The 20798-nt window shown below is 33.6% G+C and overlaps 1 protein-coding gene across 2 annotated transcripts; it reads left to right on the top strand.

The window, feature by feature from the left end:
* Nucleotides 1-37: 37 nt before the first annotated feature.
* On the top strand, nucleotides 38-19137 carry LOC130629620 (general transcription factor 3C polypeptide 3-like). Of its 2 annotated transcripts, XM_057442889.1 has the most exons (21): nucleotides 38-614; nucleotides 757-942; nucleotides 1025-1213; nucleotides 1741-1817; nucleotides 2222-2336; nucleotides 4135-4244; nucleotides 5451-5507; nucleotides 6613-6700; nucleotides 7443-7501; nucleotides 8101-8496; nucleotides 9737-9821; nucleotides 10001-10062; nucleotides 11198-11375; nucleotides 12363-12439; nucleotides 12689-12800; nucleotides 14402-14457; nucleotides 15091-15469; nucleotides 17301-17425; nucleotides 17742-17829; nucleotides 17951-18036; nucleotides 18760-19137. In XM_057442889.1, the coding sequence occupies exons 1-21, from the start codon at nucleotides 257-259 to the stop codon at nucleotides 18874-18876; spliced, it is 3000 nt and encodes a 999-aa protein (XP_057298872.1). In that variant the 5' UTR covers nucleotides 38-256; the 3' UTR covers nucleotides 18877-19137. The 2 variants fall into 2 exon arrangements, 1 of the variants encoding a protein (XP_057298872.1); XR_008981993.1 differs by lacking the exons at nucleotides 17301-17425; nucleotides 18760-19137.
* The last annotated feature ends 1661 nt before the right edge of the window (nucleotides 19138-20798 follow it).

Below are 20798 nucleotides of genomic sequence, written 5' to 3'. Positions count from 1 at the left end.
CCTAAAAAGATTATAATAGGTAAAAGCACTGGCTTGTGTTAAAATTACTAATTATATAGAACTTTTTGCGTATTAACAGACCATGCTGATGTCATCAAGTTTGAATGAAAGATCTTTTCGACTGTTCTTTTGCATAAGCTAATTTTTCCATGGGCTATCCAATAGTGTTAATACCTTTGCAAGTTTGTGTAGATTTAAGATAACCATCATGGTCTGAGGGAGAGTGCTATATTTGTAGTGTAATTGTAAAAACAAAATGGATCCAACGTTGTATTTATCTCATCCGGAATTGTTACGGTACTTGTCTGGAGAAATATCATTTGAGACATGGTTAGACAATCAACAAGGAAACTCTGCTAGCTCTCACAGAGATGAAAGTCAATCCATTGCTTTGAACGTTCCAGTGAATAACCTTGGCACTCCTTATGATAGCATGGAGTCCACAGCTGCCATATTTTCATCCTGGGGAAGCGCTTTTACTGGTAGTTGTAGTACCGGAACTTCTGTTACCGACAACCAAAGTAAAAACAGTGGTAGTAACAACAAGGATATTGACACTGAGGATGATAATGTGGTGGATGATGAGGATGAGGATGAACGGGATATATTTCAACGTGAGTGTTGCTTTGTAAGTTACAAAACTAATTCTACTAAGTGCGTGTTGCTTATTGTGTTTTGAGTTTTGTAAAGAAACCAGAAAAAGCAATTTTAGACATGCAACACATTTCTGTAAATTTACATATCTTTTTATTCCAGCGAAATTAACTGATGATGTCTTTATTGTGGACAAACCATCCTTTCAGCAGTTGCCACCACTGGCAGAAGATGCTCAAGGAATTCAGGGAAGACAGTTGATTCCATTTATAGAATCGTTGGTGGATATCATACCAACCTGCAAAGTTCGTGACCTAGGAAAACAAAAACAAGGCTTGGCTGAAAATGGTAAGGTTTAGTTTTTTGCGTAGTCAAGTGTTTGAATCTTTATGAATCTTTAGATGTTATTTTTGTATATATAAACATTCAGATGATGCACCAGACATAATGAAAGATTTTCAGAATTTTCAATTTCGTAAACGTCGGCGGAAAGGACAAAGCATTGTGCGAAACAAACTACCAGAGCTTTTACGTTTACAAATGGGTCAGGCTAACCTGTTGGTTGCAAAAGGAGATTTTAAAAAAGCGGCTGATATCTGTATGGAGATTGTACGAGAAGGTATATTTTAATAAAAATTTGTTCAAACCTCTATAAATTTTTTGTTTGCTTGTTTTCACTCAGATCTATGTGTACACATTGCTTTTAAGAAACATATCTACAAAACACATAGCTTATAATAGGTCTTGAATAAAATGAAAAGGAAATGTTTTAAATATAACTTTTAGAGTACAACATTTTCCATAAGGAAAACACTTAGCAATTTACTGGATTTTTACTTGTTGTCAGGGTAAGATGTGACAAACATCATTAAGAATAACAGTGGCTAAAAAAACAGAAGTGATTACATCAAGTAGGCTATTTTAGCATATTTTTGCAGGTTCTCATTAGTTACTGGAAGATCTGTTATGTTCACAGCGTATAAAATGACAGAGTAATAAAATAGTGGTTACACTAAAATTTTCTTGCTTGTATACTTCTCTACACCATTAGCTGTATCTTCACGACCCATGGTTTAGCACTTCTGATATTGTTAGTCCTAAAATTTGCATGAATTCATTTTGATATGATACAGAAGTTTTTTTCAGCACCATACAGTGGTTTAGCGTTCAAAACCTTGGCTTTTATTTATGAAGAACAAGACAACAAAGAGATGTCTCTGCAAGTATGTTTGTGATGTTGTTCTTTATTATTTCAGACCAGATTTTTTTCTTCCAGTATCCTTGTTAACAGTTCTAACAAGATTTTTTACCTTTCTTACGCTTTAATAAAGTAATTTTACACATTTTATCCTTGGTTAGCCAGGTTCAATAATATATAATGACATCACCTTGGACTCAATGATGTCATTCAATTTTTTTGGCTCAATTGTCCTTCAATGTATTAACAATTATTTGTGCCAAGTATTTGTGGCAATTTGATGTCCCCTTCGTCAGAGGGAGTTTAGTCCCCCTGGCCTATTAGAGCCCCTCAAATGCCTGGCCTGAATAGGAGCAAGGTACTCGAAAGAATAAATAACTTAATAATTGTGAATATAAATCATTAATAAGTTTGAATTTACATTTTTAGTATTCTCTGATATCTGCTTTTCTGGACTGTAGAGATTCACAAGAGTGGCAAGAATTATCAAAAAAATGTCTTGAAGCAGGAAACATGAAGCAGGCCTTGGTTTGTTTTGAGCGAGGTGAGTTGGTTTTTTTTAAAACGTTAAAGGAATCCCAAGATACTTACCTAAAAGATTTACATGAGACATTTGTTGCTGTCTGTTTACTTTACCAAAGTAAAACTTATTTAGAGTACTTACAAAGGTTCTTTAAATCATGGTGGCCAGTTGTGACTTGATCAAAAACTGTTTTATTGAAAAGTAGTTTATCGTGCAGAAAGATTCCTGAATGTCTGATATCTAAAACTGAATTTACGTAAACTCCTGTCAGGTATACAGTCAACATCTGCTGTGGTGAATATTCAGAGTGCTGCAGTTGTCACTATCTTAAAAAAGTAATCACTTCAGCATTTACGCCTAACTAATCTTACCAATAGAATCAAGTTTTTACCAAAATAAACTACTATAGTACGCATCCGCTAACATCTGCTATTTCGAACGGTTTAGTTTACTGCTTTTTATTTTGTGCATTCATTTATTTGAACATTTTTCCGATAACTTTTGTTTATTTGAGCATTCCCAGGGTTGGACAGAAGTAAAATCTCTGGCGTACGGGCCATCACACGCAAAAATCTTGTTGCCGAGTGCAGCAGACCGCACGCCATAAAGTGAAGTTAGGCATGCATAGTACACACCTTAAATACTTGGCGTGCATACGTTGGGTGAGAAATTGAAAAAATGTGTATGAATCAACTTTCATCGGACCAAACTTCCGATAGAATTCCATTTTGGTTGGACACTCCCATTTGCTTAGATCTTAGATTTATTGAATAGTCCTGGTCCTTTTAATCCAGGAGTAAGCCTGTTCATAGCCAACCTGAACATCCTAGCTAATTCACCGACTCCTGACTTAGCTAAATGAACTATGTAGACATGAATCTCTATTGCCTGGCCCCTTCGTCGTTAGTAACCAGGTCTTACACAAAAAATCCAGCCATGCGTTTTTTAACTAATGCGGAGGTGAACGCCGACGAGGCACGGATGAAGCAAGTCTGCAAAACTGCACTTACAGGCGGAACAGACACACATAATTATTTTCAAGCACAAGGGACCAACGTTCTATTATTAGTTCAAACAATTTTAAAAATGTAACCCACATGCGGTATAATTTTTTTTCTGTATAAATTTTGTTAAAATGTAGTTAAAGTTTTATTTAAGCCACTTGGACAAACTTAAAATATTTTTTTTAATTTAAAAAAGGAAGCATATTTTTTCCTATTCGCTTGTGATGACTTTAGAAATAATAATAATAATAATACAAACTAAAAAACTTATATTGTTTTATATGTTTTGAGTTTTCTTTAGCGACAGCATTTTTGCGATATAATTGGCTTATTAAGATCCGCAGCCTTACTTTGTTTTTTAACGGCACCCTGATACATTTATTACTTCTGGTAAGTGTGATCATGACTACCAAACTTCCATGATGGCACATGGCAGATAAAAAGAAAACAAAAGATATGCGTAACGAAGAGGGATTAAAAGAGACAGATTATATTTGAATTATCTCGTTATTTTGCATGTTTGGATTTTTAATTTTTGAAGTTATAATAGGGGAGATGTAGCTACAGAAACGTTGTGCTTATTTTGTTTTATATGTTTAAAGGCTTTTGCAATCTCCAGTGTTTGGGGTTCACTGGTTAAATCATCCCCACCTTTTAAGAACACACTAAAATACTTTCTAGGTGAGCGATCATATGCACGCCAAAAACAATAGTGGCGTGTGCGGAGGCGTTCGCGTGCGACAGCGTGCCATTCTTGCCCAAACCTGATTCATTTATTTGAACATTCAATAAAGAAAGTATTCTCTTACTTTTAGCATGTCGATATGCACCAGGAAATATAAGTCTTCATTGGGAGAGGGCAAAGATGTATTTAGAAGTTCAAGAGTACAAAAAATGCTTAGATATATACCAACAAATTGTCAAGGTGAGAAAAGTATATCTTTTATCTTTGTACTAATAGCCATATTTTATATGCACAAATATAGCAAAAATGAAATAGGATAAATAAAAAAGGGTATGTACAACAGCCAAACCCATGCAAAAATTGTTTTTAGGCAACTTTTACATTTCTGTTGCGCAGAGCTTGAAGTGCTGATCACAATTATGTATATGATAATATACTTTTAACAAACAGATCAGAAGATATTGGGGTTTAAAGATTTTTTGATGACATCATGAACCTGTTTATTTTGAATCTGCTGGACTAATGTAGAATTAGGGATTAGATTAAGTGGTCCTTTCTTACCCACAGGAGGCAATGTGATGTATTTCCATGTTTTTTCAAGTTGTTGGCCTCAAGTTGTAAGTGCAATGTAATGAGTTTCCTAATAATGCTATTTTATTGATGTCAAACTAACGACAATGAATAGCTAATTTATTGTTTAATGAGTGAGAAAAGATACTCTTGGTAAAGTCACGAAGACACATAGACAAAATTCTACAGTTTATTCCGAAAGAGTGCCTCCCCCCCCCCCCCCCCCATAAACCCACCCATTAGCTAAATATATAGCCTCTAGCCTTTATCAAGCCTCCATGGTATAAAACCAAACAAAATAAAAATACTGCTCTCATCTTTCTCTTGTGTTCAATAACTGACGAAACAACAAGAGAATTTTTTTTTAATACCGTGAAAAAACCCTAAAAGATAAAATTTTGATTGGGGTCAGCAATTGAGAATGAAAGCTCTTGAATTCTCAGATCAAAATTTTTAACGAACCAAAAGTAACTTTTGTTTGTCATTCTAGCACTAGAGGCATTGCTAGAATTTATGCTTCTAAGTTGAACGTTATGACTCAGTTTGTAATATGCAGTATTATAATTAGAGAGAAACAAATAAACATAACACATGCTTACATTACATTCCAAGATTTCCATTCCAGTCCTTGATTAACCACACAGTCTAATTAGACAACAAGATTAAACAAGCGCTAAGGTCACTTATGATAATTGATAATGGCCCTTTTCAGATACTGCAGATAATTTTGCAGGTTTTTAATGTCTTTTAAGCGCTAAGGTCACTTATGATAATTGATGATGGATTAGTACTACCTTTTTAGATACTGCAGCTATTCTTTGGAGGTTTTTTATGTCTTCTTTTATGTTTATGTGCAACTCTTTTTTCTCCGTTTAGCTACTTCATCCATCAGAACCTGCTCCCTACATGCAGTTAGCCAAAGAAATGGCACAGGTAAATGTTTTTAAAAACTTTGTTGAGTTTTTAATGACTTGAAAAATGTCAGATGAAACTTTTTTTTGCACAATGTGTTTATTGTAGTCGTTAATTGGGGGTGGGGTTGGGGGGTTGGGTTGAAATATGTATTTATTTAATTAGCGCAATCTGTCAAAAACATACTGGCTGACGATCAACTAACCATTTTTGCAAATACCATAGTTACTTAATCCTCCGTGCTTGACAGAGCACCATTCTTAAATTAGCACTTTAATTCTGCAGGAGTGTAGTCAAACACATTCTGAATGAACAAAGCAATTGAATGCTGAACAAATAAACTGTAGAATGTCTCCTGTGATTGTCTAATATTAATTTTATTTATGTTTTGAATTAAATATATTTCGTAGTTAGTTTAGTTTCACTGTTTTGACAAAGTTAACCTGAAAAAAAAGCATACAAGTATTATTGTGTACGAACGTTTTCGTTAAAACATCTTTCAAATATACTGGCATTTTCATTTCATATACTAGAATTTCACAAATAAAATTGCTTTAAAAAAATGATTATAGACAAACAACATACTAATTTCGAATAAAAGAAAGCTGAAAATTCTGAACAAAACAAAGTTTTTTGTAATTTTGAAAAAGTATTATTCAGTTATTTTTGCTAAGATGTTGAAGAACATAAATATAGTTTCACTTTGCTTAAACATAATGTAAAAAAATATTTGTGTTAGGTTGCACAAGCAAGGTTGATGAATTAACTATAAGTTTTGTTCGATAATGGTTGTGACCTTTATTGTAAGTGTTCCTTTATGGGAACATAATTTGCATATAAAAAACGCGAAAATTTAATAATATTGTTTTGATTTTATGTAAATGTTTTTGTTACAGAAAGTTATTGTTAATTAAGTTTTTTTTTGTTGAAATCTGTGAGAGCATTTAGTATTCTTTTGAAAGAGTTTTCCTTGATAATATTTCAATGATAAATTGCTGATAATCAAGGCTAAATTAGGGACTGCCTTTTTAAACAATATTAAGAATGTGGCAAATAGTTAATTCTTAAGCTGTTGCTCCTTATTCCTTTATCACTATACAATATATTTGTTCTATTTTTTTTTTAGTTTTATCATAAGAATGGTATGACAGAGAAGGCTGGTGAAACTTTGGAAGCTGCATTTGCTACATGCCCACACTATCCAGATGTTGAAGGTTGTTTGTTTTGTAAATCATGTTTAGTATGAGAAATCAAAGGTTGATTGCGGACATACACAGTTGGTATAAGTAATGTAGTTAAAGATTGACAACAACCAACTGAGAAATCCAGGATTGTGTTCATCCTGCATATTTGAAATAGCAAAGGATATTTTATTTGATGGGGAAATCTTTTCAGAGCTGCAATAACAAGCTTGAACAAGAATACATAATTTAACTTTTAGTACAACTTTACTGTTAAATTTTTTTGAAAAGGCATCACATTTGCCAATTCTCCTCTGTAGAACCTGGAATAGCCTAAAATTAGAAACTGAATTAAAAAGTTGGAGAAAACGCCAGGGAATTTTGTAATTATTTCGAAAGAAATTTTGTTGCATAAAATTCAGCAACCAAATTGACAATGTTATTTTTGTTAGGTAAGCAATTGTAAGGAGATCATTTTAACCTTTAAAAAGTTCGGGAAAATAGAAATGTCATCATGTTAAAATTTTGTGTCATGATTATTATATTTTAAACATTGCCATAGATCAGTTTGTTAAAACGTTGCAATAGTGAAGGACTTGAGGTTAAGGGTTTTGTATCGAGAATCATAGGGAATTTAGGTTAGCCCTGATGTCAAACTTTAAAAAACGAAAATAGACACCTGTTGTCAAACTTTAAAAAACGAAAATAGACACCTATTGTCAAACTTTAAAAAACGAAAATAGACACCTGTTTAGAAATGTTGTTTTCGTTCTAGGAGTCAATATGCTAAGTGAGATATTGATTGGAGCTAAAAAATATCAAGAAGTCATAAAGGTGAGAATATAACTTGATTAGTCCTTCTAAGAGACAGATTAAGTAACTTGTGGATTTTTTTAGCAAAAGATAAAGTTTTTGAATCAAGGACAATGTTGTTAGTAAGAATTGCAAAAATAAATTAATAGATTTATATGAACATAGCCTGTCACAAGAATTACAATATGTAGGTAGTTATTTCTTATTTTAACAAGTTTTAGAACTTTGCAAAGAGGTAAATCTTTGTAAATCTTTACAGTTATTTATTTTTGTAAACACATATAAAAATTGAAATTTGTGAATTATTAATTTTGTTCTAGTCAACAAAATAAAGATTTTAATAAAAAAAATGGTGTCTATAAAAAAAAATGTGATTAATTTGATTACCCCCTGTGTCCATCAATGGTAACCCAATAACAAATGGAAAATCAATTCAAGATTTTTCCTTCTCTTAAAAACTGTTGCTCCCTTACCAACTTTTTTTATATAAACATGATAAAGAACAGCTTAAATTGGTCTAGCTTTGTTTGTTTTGTTGTTGTTGTTGTTTTATAACAAAATAAGACAAACATGTGATGATCAGAATTTTTTACACATAGTTTTGTTAATGTATATTTTAGTTGATATGCTCTCATTGTGATGTTGTGATACCGTCTTCTCTGCAAGATTTCACTCATAAGGAGGTTAAAAAGAGAGAAGAGGACAGCATAAACAATCTTAATGCTTTTGTCAAAAAGACGACAAGTACAGGTTTTGAAGAACTCACTTTAAACATAGCATCACAACTTGCTGAGTCAGCAATTTCAAGCACCAATCCGCTCCTTTCATCAGATGGAACATATGCGAACACAAGCAAGGCGTATACTACTTTACAGCCAATGAAACATGCTAACTTGAATCCAGTAAATGATAAAACTTACACCAATACGTTTACTATACCTTCTGATCTTCCTCTGGATATTCGAATCAAACTTGCATTGTGTTTAATACACACTGGCCAAACCTTATCTATAGAGGTATATAAAATAATTTTTGTTTTTTTCTTAATGATTTATTCCTTACGTCACTCAATGTGTTTGTAGTTTTTTGCAAAATTGATGAAAGCCTGGAAAATTTGTTAAAATTTTAGTGGTTCACGAAAAAGTTTTTTTTCTGAAACTGCATGCTGTAATCCTTGTGTTGTGTACGGTTTAAAAGATATCGTCTTACTTTCACTCCACCCCCCCACCCCCCCCCCCCCCCCCCCCCGAAAAAAAACATCAGGATTCACAATTTTAATTTGTAACAATGCACTCACTGTGGGTATTGAAAAAAGCATACACAAATACTTGGTTATATGCAGGAATTATTTTCATCAGTAAGGATTTTATGGTGTAGATTGTAGTGACGGAAAGAGCTTGGTAGATTAACAACATCCTTAAGACTACAATTCAAAAATGTTTTTAATACTACAGGACACTGAAATCATTAAACTTCTCCTTAAATTGTTTAATTTTTGATATGTTGCTACACAAAACGAATGTGAATAGTTGTCAGTAGCTAGGGTAGTTACTGAAAAAAATATATCGCTGATACCATACAATGTGTTCTATAGTCTCTTTAATAAAAGACGTATTTTGTCTGTGTGTCCGCGAAAGCCGCGTCCCGTAACGGAAACACGTGATTTTTAAAATGTGCATCGATACCAAATGCGATATATTTTTTCACTTTGTTGCGACAGGTAAATATAAAGGACGGGCGAACCCGTGGATTTTTCCACAGGCTAACGACTAGTCTCTATAATAATAGCCGTCGTCTGTCTGTCTCTGCGCGAACCCCGACTGAGTTAGAAAATCTTGTTACGCAAATACGAATGTCAAATGTGATATATTTTTATCCACTTTGTTGCGACGGGTAAGTATAAAGGACGGACAAACCCGTGGATTTTTCCACGGGCAACGACCAGTCTATATTATAATACTCCTATGCGTCTGTCTGTCACGCAAAATGGTAACCTCAGTAGTGGGATACACGAAATGCGGTAAATAAGGAGTACTCTAGTACTGTTTAGTGCCCAATTATAACACGGTGGAGGCTTTTTTGGCAGAAATTTTTTTTGAGGTAGTGACATTTTTTTGAAGGAAGGGTATTGGATGGAGGTGCATTTTACAGTACTTCTTCTTTTTTTATATTAAAATCAAATAAATCATTTTTCTTACACCTAACTACAATTTTTCTTAACTTATTGCGTGAGTGGAGAAAATATTTCTTCTTTAGACAGTAATTGAGCCACTGTTGAAAGAAGACATGAATAATGTGGGTGACTTGGTGTTGGATATAGCTGAATCTTTTTTCGAAAACGGTAAAATATCTTAAAAGGTTTCCAACACCATATTATATAATTCTTGTTTACTTTTTTATTTTGTCACCTTCCTGAAGGGAAATTTATGAGCTAATTGTACATGAACTTAAGAAGGCCTAAAATTCTTTGGTTTTGGATGTTTGGTTGGAATTATTTTACAGAATAATTGTCTTTGACAGGTAGATTTCAAGAATCACTTGACTATTTGTTACGATTGGTAGAATCTGAGAAATACAATCAGGTGAGATTTTTTTATTTTTAGCTTTAAACTGTGAGCCTTGTGTTACAATTTAAAATGATAATGATTTTATAAATTAGTAGGCGACGAGATATCCTTCTCGCATCATCAGGCAAAGTATATGTTCATATATACAGAGTGCTGGTGATGCATAACTTATGAAACCCAACCAGTGATATACGCTTCCTGAATAACATGTTTTTTAAAAGCCTTTGATAAAATCAGATCCACTATCATTAAATTGGTTTGTGTATACAATTTTAACTTAATCTGACATGTGAAAATACTGTTTTGGTGGTATTAATGTTACCATCAAAGCAGAAGTCAAATAGTTCAAAATGGATAAAAAAAAAATTAGAAAGTTGTTCGTTAGTTGTTAAGATTTTCAAATTTTATCAAGTTTTAGGTCCAATATTTTCCTATATTTCAGTCATTTTTTTAAAAAAAATACTATGGTACATTAACGAATCATAATTTGGCAAAGATGTATTGATTTTTATTTTAGTGTAGTGTAATCCGGAATAAGATTCTATAATAGAGAAACAAATTTTCAATTAGTCTAGTACGTTTAAGTATGTTGGGTTGCCATCCCTTGTCGAAATTTCTCAATTTCCTCACTTTTAAAAAGTGTCCTCAAAACTCCTCAAATCTTTTTCAAAAGTGGGTATTTCAACAACTTTTTTCTTAAGTCTCCACAATTTTAGTTTTAGAAAACTGTCGCGTTTCAAAATGCATGGAAATGCTATATATAAGTATATAAATAATTTGTTCTTCACTTGTAGTGTTACGTTGAAGGTTTCCTAGAATTTCCTTAATTTCTTTAAAAAGATTTAAAAATCTCCTCAAGTATTCTCATAAAATATTCTTTTTTCATAAAATACTGTCATTTTCTCATCACATAAAAAGAGTAAACTCTGTGTTTGTTGTAGTAGATGCTCTCTTATCCATGGAAGTGATTCATAAAGTAAAGTTTTAAAATAAAACTTAACAAATTTGCAGAGAAATTTAGTTGTTAGTAATTTTAATATACATATGATATGTATGTCAAGTTCTTTTTATTTTACCTATCACCTTTCCATGTTGTTACACACTGGAACAATAAAAAAGGTAAAAATATTCAATCCCAATTTGTTTCCAGGCGGCAGTGTGGCTGAAAGTTGCAGAATGCTACGAAAACTTAGGAGAAGTACACAACAGTATTGAAGCATATTACCAAGTCATATCTCTTGCACCATTGCATGCCTCTGTGCGGTTAACTTTGGCAAATGCATTGCGCTCTGTCGGTCGAAACGAAGATGCTATAAACGTGTTAGCAGGTAATTATTGGTATTTTTTTAAATGGTCTGGTTCACGGTTTAATCATGATAACATTATCATTATTATTATTATCAATATTGCTATTATTTACCCAGGATAGCCTCGTCAGTTTCAAATAATACTGTTATCAATGGGAGACCGGCGAGGGGGTACTGCTATGAAAGCTCCCGTGTAACTTACATAAAGCTTGCAAGCTCAACAGCCGCTCAACTAGACAACTGCCTAAATTACCAATCCTATTTTTATGCTAAACGTTAAGCAGAAAAACTTAATTCACAATTTTATAGTCTCTGGCATGACTCGTCCGGGGTTTGAACCCAAGGCCCTCCGCACTGGGGGTGAATGCTCCACAACAAAGCCACCAGTTTGTTCGCCCAGTATTGAGCAAGTGGACATCAAACTTTAGTTCACAATTTCCACCAATTGAATTGCAAAATGACATCTATCAACGTGAAAAATCTATAATACTTGACAAAATTATTTTTGTTTCGGAAAGCACTAGTTACAAAGAAGATTTTTTCTGCACAAAAGTATGCAAATACTGTTGTTTTATGGTTATGTATTAAGTTTTTGTTTTTACCATTCAGCATTACCACATTACCATTACAATTTTTTGTCACATGTCTTGCGGCATTCTAGATATCATTGGATGTTATGATGTTTTGAGATATCATTGGATGTTATGATGTTTTGAGATATCATTGGATGTTATGATGTTTTGCTAACCCTTTTTTCTGGGTAAAGATCAATAATGCTTGGAATTGCACCTGATTAAAATTTATTCGGATTTTCATACAAGATAACTTGTTGCAAAATAAACGACTGTAAAATATAAGCTTTAATAGTTTGAACAAATGAAGTGCATTTAAGGAAAATCCAATCCAAAACATATGTATCATGCAGAAATTCATTTTACCTTAAGGTGATTGATTTGTCTGATTGATTTGTCATATGAGAGGTACCTAAGCACGTTTATTTTTGTTTAGATTATGATGAAGCTTGTGTCGATGATGATGGAGATGAAAAAATTGCCATCAATGAAGAAAACAGATTGAAACTTGAGGTGCTGAGGAGATATTTTTTTATTCAACAGTTTTCTTAGAGTTACTTCGCGTTTTAAACATTTTAAATAAACATCAATTGATACATATGTTTTGGATTGGATGTTAAGCCACAGTTGGACTTGTGAAACATAGAAACTTAAACAACATTGAGGCTCACCCAAAATTTTGAGTTTGTTATAAAAAAAGTGGTATTGATCTGTCACAATTCGGAATGATTACCTAAATATAGATTTTTCTTAAACGTTTAGCAATACGAGGAGTGGTATAAAAAATGTTTGGTTATGTATCAAGAGGGAAGATTTCGTGATTTTATTTATCACAGTTACATCCTGATGTGTAACTACCTAATGTCTGGATACAGTAAGCGTCGTTTTCTTATGTTATTTCACGATGATGGAGGCTCCCTTATGTTATTTTATGATGATGGAGGCCTCCTTATGGTATTTTATCATGATGGAGGCCTCCTTAAGGCCGGTTTCCATACAACTGCATTTTGCGCCCAGTCGTAAAAAGCGCCGTGACTTTTGATCTACGCATGCGCATTATCAGAATAATGCCGCTGACCTGGCGCTTTTGCATGCGCTGGGGCGATTTAAAAAAAGTTGAACAGGCTCTACTTTTTGCGAGCTACATTTTGCGCTTCAGCTTAACAGCCAATCAAAAGGTAGCAATCTACATGAATCACGAAAGAATTTTTAATTAGACCATTTCAATATGGCTAGCACAATCTCGTTTCTGTGTTAAATTTTTGTCAAAGCCAAATGAATGTAGAGAAACAGAATATATATCAATCAAGTGAAGTAGATGAAAAACAAAATAACATTAATCAGTCTGTGGAGGCACAAAGAAACAACATTGTAAACAAACTTAAAAAGACTACTCGTGATCTGACGATATTAAATCCATAAGCAAAACGTTGTATAGTCCTTTGATTCTTCTTTCTATGGAAAGTCGTCTCATCCACATGTTTTTCTTACGTATTTTACAACGTTGTTTATTTCTACGCCATAAAAATATTGCTAGGACTACTCTCAAATTTTGCAGCAACAAATATCGTCTGTTTACATCAGCCATGTTTTGCAAAAAACACGTGAGCAAAAATCGCTAAATGGAAGTGGTTCGGTATATGTGATAAAAGTCGCGGCGCATTTTACGACTGGGCGCAAAATGTAGCTGTATGGAAACCGGCCTTTATGGTATTTTATGATGATGGAGGCTCCCTTATGTTATTTCACGATGATGGAGGCTCCCTTATGTTATTTTACGATGATGAAGGCTCCCTTATGTTATTTTACGATGATGGAGGCTTCCTTATGTTATTTTATGATGATGGAGGCTCCCTTATGGTATTTTATGATGATGGAGGCTTCCTTATTGTATTTTATGATGTTGGAAGCTCCCTTATGTTATTTTACGATGATGAAGGCTCTCCTATGGTATTTTATCATGATGGAGGCTCCCTTATTGTATTTTATGATGATGGAGGCTTCCTTGTTGTATTTTATGATGATGGAGGCTTCCTTGTTGTATTTTATGATGTTGGAGGCTCCCTTAAGTTATTTTACAATGATGGAGACTCCCTTATGGTATTTTTGATGATGGAGGCCTCCTTATGTTATTTTATCATGATGGAGGCTTCCTTATGGTATTTTATCATGATGGAGGCTTTCTTATGTTATTTTACGATCAAACCCCCAGCCCCCTTTATTTTGAAAACTGAAGTTTTTTCAGTTGTTAGTATTATTATTGTATTTGTTGTTGTTATTCAGTGTTGGTGTTAATGTCGTTGTTGGTGTCGTTTTCGATGTCAATGTCGGTGTTGTTCTTGTTGTCGTTGTTGTTGTTGTTATTGTAACTGGTGTTGTAACAAATGATTCCGAATTATTTATACCACACTTTTTTATTTTTTCTCAAACAGTGCGGCGTGTAACAGCTGATTATGTGTCGTTTTGTTTGTTTAGATCTTCAAAAGAAACAGACAGTCGGAAAAGCACATATGTGGGAATTGTTACTCAAAGTAAGAATGTACTTTGTGAAGGATGTGTTAAATTAAAAGTGACGTAGATGTTTAAAATGCAAGGTCTAATATCCTTTTCCTTTATAGCTCAATTCTGAAAATTACAGTATCGTCTTTTTCTCTTGACATATACAAAAATAATACACATAACTTGCTTGCGGCATGCAAAAAAAAATCCGTCTGGAAAGAAAACTAGGATAAACAAGTGTTTTGCCTGAAATATAAAGTGAAAATTTAATGTTTGATTCACAATTTTATTTGTTTTTACCCGGTAGTCCAAGGTAAAAATAGCTTAAAAGCAGCTTAAAAACTGTACAAATATTCGGGTCTGTCCGAAGAATATTTTTTTGCGAATGGCACTTGTGTGAAGATCTTATTTTTCTTACATAGTAATACGAAACCAATATATCGCCACATATGACGCTAACTTCAGTTTAAGTACGCTTGTTTGATAGGTGACAAATAGGGGAACACTATTCTCATCATTATTGTAAAAAGGTATTTTGTAAATTAGCAGGGATAAAACCAAGTCATTGGATTTTTCTTAAAAACGCGTTTTTCTTTTTGCAATGCATGCAATGCCTACTTATGACTTTGATTATGTGACTGTGCTTTACTTTACTTTCATTTTAGATTTTAAATGTGTCGGTGAAGTTGAAAGAGAACAAGAAAGCTATGAACCTTCTCGATCAAGCCCTTCAATATAAACCGTACACGGAAAGTAAAAAATACAGACTCGAACTAGACTACCTGCAGACCACATTGTATTTCGTGTCTGGAGAATACTCCAAGGCGTTCGACTCTTTTCGAGTCTTGATATCACACGAAAGGGAGGCCCAAATCAACGGTACCGATGTGTGGAATTTGTTTACTCAGATAGCCAATAAGATGCTGGATAAACGGCATCACAGATATACTCTTCGATTTCTGTTTAAAAAACCCAAGTTGATTCCGTTGATTTTACACAATGGGAATAACTCTCACATGTCCGGTACTTATAAATACGCTATCGGTAAGTGTTCTTTTAATACGTGCGATCAAATCTTTCGGTTCAAATCGAACAGTGTTCGAACAGCTTGCAGCAGCGTTGCTTTACCTGCTGTTTTCAGTAGTGACACCATTATGTTTTTATGTATTTTGGCGGGAAAACTTTGTTTTTTGAAATTTTATTTTAATATCGGTGCTAACTTCGGTAGTTTTAAATAAAATGTTTCCAACTCCGCTGGAAATTTAAAATTTCTATAAACATTCCCAAAAACGTGTTTCCAATACAACAATAAAACTTGCATGGCCACACCCTTAAATTAGAATTCTTATAGTTGGTTGTATTAAAAAGTTTATGTCAATGTAAATAGATACCTTAGTTTCTTTGTAGCCGAAACAATCTGCAGGGGAGTGTTTGACACAATCTAGGGGTGAGTATTCGAGCGTGTGGGGGAGTACATGTTTCGCAAGGTCTCATTAAATGCTATATATAAATTAGATAATGTTTTTAATTAAATGTAAATCGCTTGTTAATAAGAAACTGAAGAGAAAGTAAAAAGATGCTGTCTGCAAGAGTTGTTTCTAAGCGACCGTCAGCCGAGTCGTTTCCGATTAAAGTTTCTATTCTATTATTCAAATGTCAAAATAATCTGGATTACACAGCTATCATGACAAAGATCTTTTAAAATGGCTTGGAACGACGCCAAAAGATTTGTCGAGGAAGCGAAGAAGCAGCTTATATTGTGTTCATCTAGGTTAATTAATAGAAGGTATACTACCTTCATATATTTGGAAGTATGATTCAGCTTAAATCATGATAGTATATGCGAAGTGAAGTGTAAATAGATCATAGATATTCTAGGGAAATTTTTGTTATTTCGCCTTAAAAAGTTGTTTATTCTGGCAGAACTTGGCTAAATTTTTCGTTCCACGTTTAGAATCGGTGTAAGCGTTGGTATATCATGAGACTGTGCACGTAGCTTAGAGTAAGATTTAAAGTCGTGATAGAAGATTCTTAGGGAGAAAAAAATGGTGGAGAATTTTAGGGAGATAATGGTGGGGAATTTTGCGAAGAAGAGTGTGGAAATGTTTATAGGAAATATTATAGAGAAGTTTGTTGGCGTGTTTGAATAAGTTTGTGGAGAAGTTTATAGAGATGTTTGTGGAGAAGTTTATGAAGGGACTAGAGTGAATCTTGTTTGATGAAAGGTTTATGTAATCGTCACATATTTACTCAGATTACTTAGAGTGAAGTATTAAGCCCCTGACATGTTTAAGGCTTGTAGAAAAAGTCAGTTCGAATATATTTACAGTTGTGTTTCAATGCCGTTGAAAGCAATTTCCTTTTGGGGTGAGGGTCAGGTGCAAACAATGATTTTGCTTGAGGTGAAGATTTTGAAAATTAGCATATCTAGATTTCCAAAAAAACGTCAAAATTGTCTGTTTAGTTTGTACATATGTCAAAAGGGGGAAGGACACAATATTCGTGTTTTCATGTTTTAATTACTTTTTCGTTTCTTATCTATTCCAAACATTTGTTTATTTATTTCGATGTTTTGTTTGTTCGTTCCATTTTTTTTTCTTCCTTTGTTTCAACTTTTGTTCGTTTCAACTTTCGTTCTTTTCAACCTTCGTTCGTTTCATTTTCTGTTCGTTTCAACTGTACGTCCTTTCATTTTTACTCTTCTTTCGTTCCAGCTTTCCCTTCATCCGTTAATTTTAGGCTTTCGTTTGTTCCTTTGAACTATATACATCTGTTCATTTTAACTTTTTGTTTCTTTTCCGCTTATAGGTCGCAACTTTTCGTTCGTTTAACAATTAGACATTTTCTTGTTCCTCCTTTTATATTTCTTTCATAGGTGAGTTTTCCCGAGCGTTTCGTGAATGGCCCAAGTACCCACTGAGCAGTTTGCTACTAGCTATCTCCTTCTTGCATTTGTCTTGTCAGAAGTTTCACAAAACACGTCATACCTCCATACTTCACGTGAGTAGCAGCCGCCATCTTGTTAAACACTCGATGACCCAAACTGTTATCATAAGTCATTAGCGCACTATAACTATGTTTAATGCTTTTTGTACCCCGTGTTTTAAAGTTTTGCAGCGTCTCATGCTTTTAAAAACATTTTTGACGTAAAACTTGAGTAACAAAGGCAAGAAATTAAAGCTCTCCGAAGTTGTGTTGTTATTGTTCATTTCGTTTTTCTATTCTCATGGATATCTGATATTTAGGGTGTAATTTTTCTTTTTAGGCAAAAAAACCCCATTTTTTTATCGTTGTTTATTATTATGTATTTTTTTAGGGTGTTATTTTTCTCTTTCAATATTTTAATCTTCGTGAAGGAAACCAGGAGGCGTATTATAATGTCGGAAGGGCGTTTCATCAAATAGGTATGTTTCAATCTTAACATGAAAGCGCTGGACGATGAACGTTATGTGCGTTATTATTGCATTGTAAATGTTGAAGTAATTTTTTGTCGTTTTGTATTCGTCAGCGAACTTTTTCGTTCAGGGCTTGTACACGTGGCTGTATATTACTATCAGAAGGCGTTAGAATTTCCACTTCATGCAGAAAGTACAGACGCTAGCAATGCGACAGTAAGTCAAACTCATGGCTTGTGTTTTAACAGCGGCTTGAAGTTATGATTTCGTGTTATAACTGGTTTAAAGTTTTAACTTAGTGTTGTGGCTGTGGTTTAGAGTTATAACTTGTGTTTTAACAATGGTTTGGAGTTATAACTTCGTGTTGCGACAGTGGCCTAAAACTTAACCGAAAAGAATATGGAGCCAATGTTTGCGTTTGAATCTACTTTTTATAAAAAATACGTACCTTATTTTTACAATTCAACAGGAAAAATATTTTGCTAAGAACATGCAAGCATAACTTACTTATCGAGTTCTCAAATACTTCCACGATTCAATAGTTTTTGCGGAATTTATTTTTGCGATTGAGAGTCCTGATATAAAACATTTTGACGGAGTAAACTGCTAAACGGAGTTCTGCTAGTAATTTTCAGTTTATAATACTGCGGACATTTCAATACATAAAGTGAAAACACTTTGCGCAATTCTCACGAAATAAAATAATCCGATTGGCTAAATAATTCTCTACCTGTCGTTTCCGTACACAACGCAAAGGAAAAGTTAAACTGGATTCTACTTTGCTCGGAACGGAACGGACAAGAAAATTTTTGTTCACATGATGTAAGCATTTTAAATATGCAAGCTCAGAAGTTTTTCTGTTCCTTTTTGTTTCGTTCAACAAACATTTTCAACATTGTTCTTTTTTATTTTTCACGGTTTGTTTATGTTATTTCATAGTATCATCCTTTCATTGACCTGCATCGAGAAGCAGCATACAATTTGTCGTTGATTTATAAGAACAGTGGAAACATAGACTTAGCTCGTAAGACCCTGTACAAGTATTGTTGGATTTAGAATAAGCGCAAGTTAAAGACATTTTATGAAGAGGACATAAAGACCCACCCCATCGTGTAAGCAGATAAAGAAAAGTTCACTATGTCTGACTTTGTGAATAAAAACTCCGGAATTATAAATTTTTTTCGGGTTGATGGACACCTTGGTGCCCATAACACCACCCTACTATGCTTGCCTGCCCAAAGTGTTGTTACGACAAATGTGGATAGCGTTTGTGTAGATGATGTTTATATGGACGAAATATATTTATTTTTATTACGATGCTTTATTGTGCTAAACATAGTTTTACTTTTATTTTCTAAAAAGCGAAACCTAGTAGAAATATTGAAAAATACGATAACTGGTTCAAACAATGTTGAATATCTTGACAATCTTACAATTTTAATATACTATTTGGTAGCCCGTGCCCGTGGATAGATTCACAGGTTGGTCCGTCTATCACATTTCGTGTTTCCCGACGGACATCCACATAATACGGGTACTATTAATATAGAGACGACCTTATTCGTGTTTTAACTTTGTCAGCTTTCTTCTCTGTCAGCAAGAGAAGCGAACGTAAAACTACTTTGTGGCATCCACAAAATAAATAAACGAAAGAAAGTAAATAATAGATTTTTAAAGTTTCATTTTCACGGTATGAGATAACAAATAAACATAATATTGGCCTTGGCAGACATTTTGTACGCTCCAAGAAGTATAACAACATTTTAATAATCGAGAGAAATTTACGGATTGATGTTATCCCAAATTATTTGGCCGTTATTCTTACGCACGTGTGAACGGCTTTTAACACATCTCTACATTTTCAAACACTTTCAGCTACATAAAAACACAAGTTTATCAGTGCTCAGCGTGCGAAACAATCAGATATACGGAAAAAAACTCAACAGTCAAAGTATTGTATCTCTTGAGTAGGCTGTTGTGCTGTCTTCACTAAGAAAGAAAATTACAGGGCTGCCCAACGATACCAAACACGAATTTCATGCTAGCTATTACCTTAAGGGAATTAATTTTCGCGGAAACTTAATTTCGCGGGGTTTTTTTAGGAAATTTTGTGAAAAAAAAGGGAATTTAATTTCGCGGATGAACGTGTTTTCGAAATTTCTCGGGAATTTAATTTCGCGGATGAGGCACATTTGGATTTTTCGCAGGAATTAAATTTCGCGGTTTTGACCAAAAACCGCCAAATTCGATTAATGCGAAAATTAATTCCCCTAAGGTACACGGAACAATGATTAATTCCGTGACCTCTTTTTCTGAACAGGCCAACCAGTCTTTTCTAAATAATTTAAGGGACAAAGAAACGATTCAATAAGCTCAATCCCCGCACATTCTGAAGAATAGCGTGTAATAAACGGACCACTCAAAAGGTCAATGCGCAAGAAATTATACACACTTTTGAACTTCTTTATTTTTATTTTCTGAAAAAATCGCTATTTCGGCTTTTTTAACACACCAGTAGGCGAAATATTGCGGCTTTTTTTCTCACGGAAACAGCACGTAAAAAACACTCATCCACAAATGGATGTAAACCACGTTTTTATTTGTTGTTTTTTTTACACTTAAATTAATTTTTAAATCACCACCTTCGTATTTACCTTAAATCAGATATAAGAAATTGTTACAGAATAAAAAATGAACATGATTATCATTGACAAGTGTCTTCTGTATCCGGATAAATCTGCTAAGTGTAAACACAGTATTAGGAAAATAACTTGATTCGCAAAAGTTAAAAAAAAAATGCGCACTGTAAAGTAACGTTTGAGCCTGTAGTTTTATTTTCTAATGACGCAGCTCTTTCTCAAAGAAAATGTAATTTTCGAAATCCTCACATAAAAATTGATAAATCGTGAAATTTTCATATTTATACATCAAACAAAAAACAACCTGCTACAACAGTTTTTTAATTTTGTACTTTTGCT

This window comes from Hydractinia symbiolongicarpus, chromosome 2 (assembly GCF_029227915.1).
Source record: "Hydractinia symbiolongicarpus strain clone_291-10 chromosome 2, HSymV2.1, whole genome shotgun sequence".
Classification (NCBI taxonomy): domain Eukaryota; kingdom Metazoa; phylum Cnidaria; class Hydrozoa; order Anthoathecata; family Hydractiniidae; genus Hydractinia; species Hydractinia symbiolongicarpus.
Note: the sequence above shows the minus strand (reverse complement) of the source record. Positions and strands in the feature narration are given on the sequence as shown.

What these genes read in the sequence shown, in the direction of transcription:
- LOC130629620 (XM_057442889.1), top strand. Translation starts at nt 257, where the DNA reads ATGGATCCAACGTTGTATTTATCTCATCCGGAATTGTTACGGTACTTG. An exon ending in TGAACGGGATATATTTCAAC is followed by an intron (nt 615 to 756) that starts GTGAGTGTTGCT and finishes TTTTTATTCCAG; the next exon opens with CGAAATTAACTGATGATGTC. An exon ending in AATCTGAGAAATACAATCAG is followed by an intron (nt 10,063 to 11,197) that starts GTGAGATTTTTT and finishes ATTTGTTTCCAG; the next exon opens with GCGGCAGTGTGGCTGAAAGT.